At 41.3% G+C, this 10893-nt stretch overlaps 1 protein-coding gene across 1 annotated transcript; it reads left to right on the top strand.

Moving 5' to 3' along the window:
• The first annotated feature begins 5253 nt into the window (after positions 1-5253).
• Positions 5254-6081, top strand: LOC149253230 (uncharacterized). The gene has a single exon (XM_089454406.1). It carries the CDS (start codon positions 5254-5256, stop codon positions 6079-6081), a length of 828 nt encoding a protein of 275 aa, XP_089310532.1.
• Positions 6082-10893: the final 4812 nt, after the last annotated feature.

Here is a 10893-nt window from a genome sequence, read left to right as displayed (position 1 = left end):
CCCAATCTCTTTTGTATTACAAAAAAAATTGATATGTGAAATATATATATATATATATATACCATGTGTATTTTTGCAATTTTACCCGCCATGAAGACTTATTTTAATGCAAGGAGTGAAATGTAAACGTGGGTAGATAAACACGTAACCTAGTTTTCTTTCTTTTCAATTCTACCCATTCCATACAGCTTTGTCTTGTACCAACTCCAATATTTTCGACTCCACTAACTGTACAACGATAACAAATATTTATTACATAAAAGACGAACAAAGAAGTTAATTGTTCTATGAGAAACTGTTGAGGTGTCTTTACCTGAACTCCAGAAGTCCTTGGTACAAACTGCCATGGTGCCATGTATTTCACAAATGGAACTATGAAAAAGAGTTTATTTTGAAACGCTGGTGATGCCGATTCAGCTGAGAAAACATGAGTGAAATGAAAAGATAGTGTTAGAGAGAAAGATATAGATGGTGGGTGTCACCGATCTTAACAGTCACACACTTAACACTCTGAAAACTTACAGGCGTGCCTTTCACGCCACTGCCGTGTCGCACAGGTGATGTCCTTCAGTCTTATCAGTCACAAACCTAACGCTATGAAAACTTGAAATCTATCAATACAACAGTGTGCAGTCACATCAAATCATGTTATAAAACTCAGTAGAGTGCCAACGTTAAATATTTTAGAGCCGCCTCCGATTGCGGACTTAATGGGGATGATATACAACATTATACAACATTCAATGGTAATGGGGGATGATATACAGTGCATTAAATTTAAACTGTTTTCCAAACTAACACACGGCCATGATAAGACACGGCATTGGGCTATGGATTGTTGTGTAAAATTGCTGAGACGATATGATGCGTGTGCAGGTCAGATGGACCCATTGACATCGATTTCATGTATGGAGGTTGTCGTTGGGTCGGTCCAATTCAAGTTATTCCGAATTGGCCAAGAAACCATCCAATTCAAGGTATTCCAAATTGTTGGAGGTTTCTCGGCCATTTGTGTAACGTCCTGAGGTTCCACCCAGGCGTGCGACGCGTTTGGGCGACAAGCGAGCCAGGCGCGCGTGCAGTTGAGTGCGAGTTGCGGTTGTGCGACGGGCATGCGACAGACTTGCGACGAACTTGCGACAATAACATATGCGAAATAATGGAAATGCGATGGAGTTATATGCACCTTGGAGCGTTGAACATGTGCGTGCGGCCGACCTACGATGGGAAGGGAAGCCGATGGTGTTCTAGGCGTTTGGAGGGTGTGCACATAGCGCTGGGTGGTTAGCCGGGCGAGCCACCACCCCCACTTATGATGAGTATATATTGTAGTGCGTTGGAGCACTTGGAAACATTCGATCATCACTTGTCATCTTCGCACAAGGAAGGAAGTGCGCAGATTCTAGTGCGCAGTACAAGAAGTGAAGGCGCACATCTCATGCGCCGTTCTTGGGTGAGCGCACGGTGGAAGAAGTCGCACTTGGTGTTGGGCGAAGGTGCGGGTGAAGGTGCGCCCGGTGGTTGGTTGAGGCGTGCACGGGTGTGGCGCCCGGTTTGTGCGAAGGCGCCCGAAGGTGAAACGGAGGAGCGCCCGTTTGTGCGACGACTTGGCGTGGGTGTCTTGGCGACTCGGGTGAGCGCCTGCCCATCATGCAAGTGTGCACGAAGACTTGTTGGTGTGTTGGGTTGTGAACCGAAGTGTGTTTCGGGTGGAGGCACCCATGGGTGGCAACTTGGAGGCACGCCTGAGTTGGGCAGACAACACGATTGTGCGATGAGGTGAACGAAGGGTTGGAGAGTCGTGCGGCGACCGTGCGGAGGCGCTGACGAGCTAGGCAACCGAGTTTGCCGAAGTTGTGAAAATTGACTAAGTGTAAATTTGGGGTTTCCCAAGATTTAACTTGTACATTGTAAAAGTGAAGATTGTATAATATATTGATTCAGGTAGACTGATATTGCAGGGAGTTGCTCCTCCCTTTATACTGTTGTGCATTTCTCTTGTATAATGCTATTGATAATGAATGTGTATGGGTGTTCATTAGTATAAAGGAACACATTAATAATACTTGGTTGCCAAACACAAACTAAGTAGGAGTAAGTGGAATGTTAGGCGTAGTCCACGAACATAAGTATTGGTGAAAAGAAAGTGTTCGGTGGTGCCGCACCTCGCTATAAGCGGTTGAAAGACTACCGCAGGTGTAGGGGCATGACAATTTGTGTCTGGGATATGTGTCATTTTGCTTTTTGTGTCACCCGCCCCGCGAAAACCCTAACTAATGTGAAATGCACTCTTGACTGCAGGGGCCACAAGGTCGAGCTTGACATGATCTTCAAAGCGAATTTAGTGTTAGGGTTCTTGGTATTGATGTATAGTATCAAAGATTGCAACTAATATTTATATTTGTGTGTAGTTCTAGTTCCATTAATGTCTTTATATTTTTGTGTAGTTCTAGTTCCATTAATGTCTTGGATGTGCTATATTGGATTTTATGTTTGGTTAAATTTAATAGATAATATATATTGTTTTAGTATATTAATAGAAATAAATGTTCACAACTATTTGATAGTTATTCTCATTTTTTAATTCATAGGTGTACTTTTTATTAAACAATTAGTTATGTTTAGTTAAATGGTATTAAAATTATTGGCATGTATTATCTTGGATATATATATATATATATATATATATATATATATATATATAAAGGGGTGTTGCACACCTTCTTTCTGGATTTTGAAAATGGAGTGTGACTGTGGAGAGGCCTACCATGGGAGACCCTTTGTTCGTGTTTAGATTGTTTTATGTGGATGATAATACAATTTATAACTAATCAAATTAATAATATTTAAATTATCTTTTTTTGGGTTGGGTTTGAGTTTAAATTGTGATTTGATATTTGGAATCAAGCTGTTGTTAAATACTTATTAAAAAAACAGATAATCTTATTTAAGGTTAAGATATTAGCATTACCTAAATATTATTTAAGTTTTTACTATCTCAAATTTTTGTTGCATTTATCACAGTGAAAATTTATTTGTTGTTGTTATTTTTTTTCACAGATATAATAATATTTATTTTACATAAGTAATATAAGTGTATTATTAATATTGTCAATATTTATTATATCACTCGATAAAATTGAATTAGAATGGGAAGAATCTCATTCGTTTCTCTCCAATCACTTAAAATAACCCAAACTAATGTCACAAATGAAAATTTATTTATTTACACATTAATAATAATTTTTTTAAATAATATATATTTTTTATAACAATAATAAATTAATCCATATTTATAATAATAATATAATAATTATTTTTTACCATAAATTATAATAAATTTTACTATTTCCCAATAATTTAAACAAATCAATTATAAATTAAAACTAACGCATTATATGATGTTATTGATAGGGATGAGGAAGCGCCGAGTGAGGAAGGTTGAGCAAGGGTTTTGAAAACTTAGGGTTTACAGAGACAGAGGTGGAAGAGAAACAGAGATGGAGACAAGGGCAGAAGGGTAAATCCTTTGTACGCAATCAGACCTACGAAGACACAATTCGAAGAGGAGAGTTAACAACGCCAAACAGAGCTGATAGAAACCATGGAAGGAGAGCAGGGGAGGGGAGAGATACCCTTCTACAAAAATATGACGGCAGGCGAATTAAGCGGGAGTGGGATACAGAGAAATCCAAAGGAGAATAACAGAGATGCGCCAGTACTGGGGAATCGGTGGCAAACAAAGCTTGGGGGTAGATGTCTGCCCAGGGCACAGAAGAAACCAAGGTATGTAATACCCAACAATAAACTTGAAGAATAAAGATGTTATATGAGAGACCATGCTTTGATATGCAAGTTTATAGGTTTTTGGCAGTCAGAAAGGGACCTAACAAAGTGGATACAACAAAGATGGAAGCCGAAAGGGCATATACATCTAAAATTAGGAGCAAAGGGTTTCTTTACAGTGATATTTGCAAACCTGGAGGATAAGGAAAGAACCTTCGAAGGAGGGCCATATTTCATGAATAATGTCGGTCTGCTTATGAGACACTGGGAGGACAGATATAACCCGGACCACGAAAAGATGTTAGCAGCACTCATCTGGGTCAGACTATTTGGTCTACCAATGGAGTTCTAGGACCCCGATATCTTGGAAGGTATAGGTAATACAATGGGGACTTTTGTCAAGGTAGCAGAGTCAACAAAAAGAGGAAAGTATACATCCTATGCAAGGATATGCGTCTATATGAATATAGCAGAGCCACTGCCGAATTATATAGAGCTAGAATACCATGACGAAATATGGCAGCAACCAATGGACTATGAGCATATACCCTTCAGGTGTAGAAGGTGTCACGAATATGGACACCTCTTCAAACAATGCTCACTGAATAAAGAAGAGGAAACACCACGGAAACAGGAAGAAGAGCATAGGAGGACAGAGAGGACAGAGGAAGGGGAAATAGGATTCCAGGAAGTCCATAGGAAAAAAAAGGCCAAGAAAGGAAGTAACAAGGATACAACGACCTGCAAAACCAGTAACAGTAGAAAACCAAAATAAATTTCAGGCTTTACAAGAGGAAGAAGAGGAGAGCGGAGAAGAAGACAACGAGGAGGAGCCAATGGAAATTATAAAAGAGACAAAATAATCAGATCTAAACTATACGAGTAAGGCAGAAGGAGGAATTGGGGAGATCATGGAAATGACAACAGAGCAAACCCAGATGGGGATAGATACCCAGAAGGACAGTGCGAATGAGGAGGAAAGAATCATGAGAAGATTGTTACAGGATTGGAAAAAACTTGACTAAAGATTTATGCTGGAAGCCCAAAAAAAATTGTATAAAGAAACATTCCAAAAGTATAAGGAGAAGAAAGGCAGCACTTTAGAAAATCAGATAGATCAAACAGAAACGCAAGGAAACCAAAGCCTGGGAATGGACAGTACTGGCAAAGGAGGCAGGAAACGAGGCAGACGGACATTAAATGAAACCATACAAGCGGTTGGAGAAATATTGGTCAATTCAGGTAGGGTTATACCTCTTTCAGAGGTATTTCAACAACCATCCAAAAAGTTATAAAATGATCGTCACAAGTTGGAACATTAGGGGACTCAACAGCAAAGGAAAGCAGAGGTATCTAAAGGAGAGGATAAAGAAAGATAAGCCTAGCATAATGATAATCCAAGAGACGAAAATTAGTTTCCAAGAATTAGAAGGAATAATTAAAAAACAAAAAATACAATATGAGGTAATGGGCCAGGATGCAAATGGAACAGCAGGGGGTCTTGCAATCCTTTGGAACCCTGAGGAGGTATTGTTTGAAAACTGGATAAGCTCTCCCAGAATCCTCACAGGCTTATTCAGAATGACAGGATCAGCGGAGTGGATCCTCATCTCAGGAGTCTACGGACCACACATACCAAGGGATCGGAAAAATTTCCTCAAGGACCTGCAAGCAACCAGAAGGATCTTCCTTGGAATACCGTGGATAGTAGGGGGAGACTTTAATATGATCAGAACGACAGAAGAAAAAAAAGGCGGCATAAGAAGACCAGATCAAAGTATGGAGGAGTTTAACGAAATGATTACAAAACAACGACTGGTAGATATCCCAACAATCAACGGCATCCATACTTGGAATAACCGGAGGGGAGGAAGAAATCAAATAGCTTCTAGATTAGATCGATTCCTTATATCAGAGCAAATAATGAACCGGGATGTATTTGTTGAAGCTAAAATTATGCCAACGATGGGTTCGGATCATTGGCCGATCAGGTTGGAAATAGATATTAAGAAAAACTCCTGCAAAAAACCCTTCAGGTTTGAGGCCTTCTGGCTCAGGAACCCTCAGTTCTTATCTAAAGTAGAGGAATGGTGGACTCAAAGTACACAAAAAGGAAGAGGGAAGATGCATACTTTTCAGTTAAAACTCAAAGAACTCAAAGGGAAAATCAAAAAATGGAACAAGGACGAGTTTGAGAATATAATGGAGGAGAAACATAAGCTAGAGAAAGAAATGGAAGAGATACAACAAAAAATCATTATAGAGGGCAGGAATGAGGAAATAAGTAAAGAATAAGGAATTATAATAAGCCAACTTGAAGAGCGGAGGAAACAGGAGGAGATCCTATGGAGACAAAAATCCATGATTAACTCGTTACGCGAGGGAGAAAGAAACACTAAGTTTTTCCACCAAGCTATGATTCAACATAGGCAAAGGAACATGATCTTTTCCATTAAAAACGAAGAAAGAGAAAGGATAATCGATCAGGAAAGAATTGAGCAAGTATTGGTAGGATACCATAAAGACATCCTAACAGAACCTCAAGTAGATAGAGAAGCAGCTATAGACCTCATCTGTAAAGAGATTCCTAGAATAATAACAGAAGAACAGAACAAGGCGTTGATGAGGGCAGCCACTTTAGAGGAAGTGGGGGAAATTGTGAAGGGTATGAGTAGAAACAAAGCGCCAGGACCAGATGGATACATCATGGAGTTTTATCAAGCAGGATGGCATTTTCTCGGACAGGAGATCCTGGAGGCAGTAGAGGAATCTCGCATGAAGCAAAAGGTATGGCCGGGTCTGAATTCGACTTTCCTTACTTTGATCCCTAAAAATGCTAATTCTGAAACTGCCCAGGGTTTTCGACCAATCGCCCTGTGCAATGTAATATACAAAATAATTGCCACTCTGATAGCAAAAAGATTAAAACCCATTCTCCCTAGCATAATTTCACCTGAGCAAATAGGATTTGTGGAGGGAAGGCAAATTCTTGATGGACTAGTAGTAACCCAGGAAACGATCCACTCTCTAAAACAGAAAAAACAGAAAGGAATGATGATAAAGCTCGATCTGTCAAAAGCCTACGATCGCTTAAACTGGAAATACCTCAAGGCAATCCTTGGGGCCTTTGGATTTAGCAGCAGATGGATAGACTGGGTTTATAGTATGATATCAACTCCTATTTTTTCAGTCATGCTAAATGGGGTTGCATCGTCAACTTTCAGTGCTACTAGAGGAACAAGACAGGGGAATCATATATCTTCCTTCCTGTTCATAATGGGTGCGGAGGGCTTGGGAAGGTATTTTAAAAAAGAGCTGAGGGAAAGGAAAATTAAAGGCTTAAGGCTATGGGGTAACAATCTGCCCATCACCCATCAGCAGTTTGTAGACAATGTCATGCTCTTCTGTGAAGTCTCAATAAAGGAGTTAAGGGGCGTTAAAAGAATCCTGGATTTGTTTATGGAGGCATCTAGTATGGAGATAAATAAAGAGAAATCATGTACCTTCATCTTTAATACTCCGGACACTATTAAGGCTCATCTAACCAGAACGTTAGGGTTAAGACATGGAGAACTTCCAACAAAGTACCTGGGGAATCAGCTAGATACAAACCCCACAAGAATGGAAAACTGGCAACAAATTATAGAGAAGCTCAAGAATAAGCTTGCAAGTTGGTCTTTTAGATCGCTGAACATAGCAGGCAGACTGGTGTTACTGAAATCAGTCTTACAGGCGATACCTATTTACCCTCTATCTATCATGGCTGTCCCCAAAGGGGTATGCATGAGAATGAAAGAAATCTTTAGCAAATTCATATGGGGAGGGCCAAAGCAGTAGAGAAAATGGGCACTGGTTTCGTGGAAAAGCTTGAATAAAAGAAAAGAAGAAGGGGGTCTAGGTCTTAGAGACCCGGAAATGCTGAACAAAGTGCTAGGAGCAAAACTGTGGTGGAGGTAGATGAGGGGAGGAAATGGCTTATGGAAGAGAATATGGACCCAGAAATATAACATGCCCGCAACAACGACAGGCATCCTTAGAGTTGAAGAAACTCCCAAAGGCTCCACAATCTGGGAATTAGCAAGCCAGAGTAGATATATCATAAACAATTATGCCTTTTGGGAAATAAGAGGAGGAGGTACTGCTAGATTTGGGAGGAGAAGTGGCAACAAAGAAACAAATTATCCAGTATACAAGCCTTGCAAATTACACAGCAAAAAGCGATAGGGGAGGGGCGAGAATATGTAAGAGACTACTGGAAAGAAGGGGAGCCAAATGGGATATGGAGAACATGGAGGAGGCCAGAAGAATGGGATGAAAACATAGACCAAGAGCAGCAAGGAATATATATAAAAGAATTGGAATCAAGGAAAATTAAAGCCAGACCAGGACCGGATATTCTCAGATGGGGAAAATCTACGAAAGGGGCCTTTACAGTCAAGGAAGCATATTATTTGACAAATCATCAGGAGAGGGAGGAAGAAAACGCAGAATAGAAAGTTATCTGGAATAGTAAGTGGTGGCCGAAGATAACCATATTCGTGTGGCTAGTTGGAAGAGAAAGAATCCTAACATGGGATAAGATCCAGAAGAGAGGATTCTTCGGACCCTCGAGATGCAGCCTTTGCAAAACGGGGACCGAAACCCAGGAACACATTCTGAACGCCTGCCCATTCGCCCAACATCAATGGGAGGAGGTCAGAAGTCTCTTCGGAAAATCAAATAGAGACCCCAGTGACATAAAAAAGACCATCTTTCAATGGGGAGAGGGACAATTTTCATGTAAGGTGGTAAGGAGAAGTTGGAATTTAGTGGTAGGATTCGTGATATGGTTTCTGTGGAAGGAACAAAATCGAAGGATTTTTTTAGACAAGCCCAATAATCCAGAAAGGATATGGAAAGGAATTCAAAAGGCGATTAGAGAAACTGTTCTAGCTGAAATCTGGGAAGAGGAAGATTGGAAAGCGAACCCGGAAGAAGGAAGAATCTTAACAAAACTAAATATGGAATTCGGCATGGTATATCCTAGAAAGGAAATGCAGCAACGAGCTCAGACTCAGAGTCCAGATCAGTTCAGATACCCTGGGAAAAATTTCATTAAGTTGAATTTTGACGGGGCTTCCAAAGGGAACCCAGGACCGGCAGGCTTTGGGGGCATCTTTAGGGACAGTGAGAAACACACAAGATGGGTGTACGCGGAAGGGGGAGGAGAAATGACCAACAATGAAGCAGAACTGTGGGCTGTCTATCAAGGTCTAAGGATAGCAGTAAGGAATGGCTACACAAATCTGGAAATAGAAGGCGATTCTCAGATAGTAGTAGAAATGTTACGAAAACTCAACAACGGGAAAGAATGGGAGCAAGTAGCTAGAAGCTGGAGGACGGTTGGGATCGTCCAAGACTTGGCTGAATTATTAAAGAGAATAGAATACAAAATCATCAATCACGTCAGGAGGAAAGGAAACAAGGCTGCAGACTACCTTGCAAACTGGGGGAGTAAAGAACAGGAGGATAAGATCGACAACAGCTGGCCAACAATGAGGAATAAACCGGGATGGGATGAACTCACCACTATAATCACTCAAGACCATAATGAATCCGCAACTCAATAAAAGAGACACCCAGAGACCCCCGATCGGGGTGATAATGACGACGATCTGGGCAATTAATACAGATCAGGTAAGGGAGGATGACAAGGCAAAAGATAGTCAGGTAATGATGAAGAAGGATAGAGGGATCACCAGCAAAGGTATCATATCGAGAAGGGACGACGATGAGGCAATGAAGGAAGAAGTTGGTGGAGGTAATGCGGCAGAGATTGGACGTGGGAACGACTGCACAGAAGAAGGACGAAAGGAGGTGGGTGGTGATGAAATCGGCAGGTGGCAGGTGAAGCGAGCGACGAGAGACGAGGAGAATTGGCGGAGGAGACATCATAAAGGAAGGCGAGATAAACAGAGGAGAACGTTAAACAAATGTGCAGAGGATTTGCGAAGAGGTAGAGTAGTGAAAGCTCTGGGCAGGTTAATAGAAAGGCAGAGGAGGCTGAGAAGACAAGCGGACAACGCCGGAAGGAAGAATCGAATGGCGACAAGGAGGAGAATGAGGAATGACGGGGATGAAGACAACAGAGGACAGAGAAGCCAGGAAAAGAAAGGGAAAGGAATCGAAGAGGGAGAAACGGCAGAGGAGTATCAGACGATCCAAGATGATACTGAAGATGAAGTGGAAATGTTTGACTCGGACCAGGATAGAGCGGAACAACCGCGAAAGAAGATATGGAAGGACGTAGGGGAAGCAAAGGACAAAATACAGGAGGACAAGGAGCATGTAGACAGGAGTAACAAAGGGCGAGAGGAGAGAGGTGACTTCGGAAGCACCTCAGGCATGAAGAGTCGGGGAGGCAGGGGAAATTACAGGAATAGAGGAAGAGTAGGACGGGGATGAGGACAACGCAGCAGAGGAAGAGGAGGGTCGGAAGGGAGACAGGTAGAGAATGAACCAGCACCAGCAAGAAAATACAGGAAAACATTAAAGAAGAGGATTCAGTTTGCGGAGGAAGCCTACTGTGAGAACACCAATAAGGACATCAGAAGGATAATCTAGCATCTGGAGGAAGAAGCGACCCAGGGGCAATCAGGATCAGAAATGGAAGATTGGGAATACCTCCTCCCGGATCCAGGGAACACGAGAGGACGCATGACTCTGTATAAACAGGCCTTGCATGTATACTGGGTCATGAAAAGGCTGCTGGCTAAGGCGATGGAACAAGTGGCCATGGAGATGGCAGAACTGTCACAAGGAATCCCAAACTTGAAGAAAGAATTGCAAAACATTCAGGTCACTCTGATAATGCAGGATAAAAAACTGGAGGAGATACAGCAGCAGATAAAGGAGATCAACCCGGGTATAAAGAAAGAAGAGGAGCAACAGGAAGTCATGGCGGACTAATACTGGAAGATATGTATATACTGTCTGTAGTTTTTTGTGAAAATGGTTGGATAGTTTAGTTTCTATTTTCAGTTAAGAATGCAAACAAGAAACAGTAATAATCTTTTCAAATGTTTAGTTTACATAGTCTGGACAAGAAGAATCAACATTTTTTATTTT

Source organism: Pinus tabuliformis, chromosome 7 (assembly GCF_031772625.1).
Source record: "Pinus tabuliformis cultivar Carrire ecotype Pingquan chromosome 7, CPIR1, whole genome shotgun sequence".
NCBI classification, from domain to species: Eukaryota; Viridiplantae; Streptophyta; class Pinopsida; order Pinales; family Pinaceae; genus Pinus; species Pinus tabuliformis.
The sequence above is the reverse complement of the archived record's forward strand: the minus strand, read 5'-3'. Positions and strand labels throughout refer to the sequence as shown.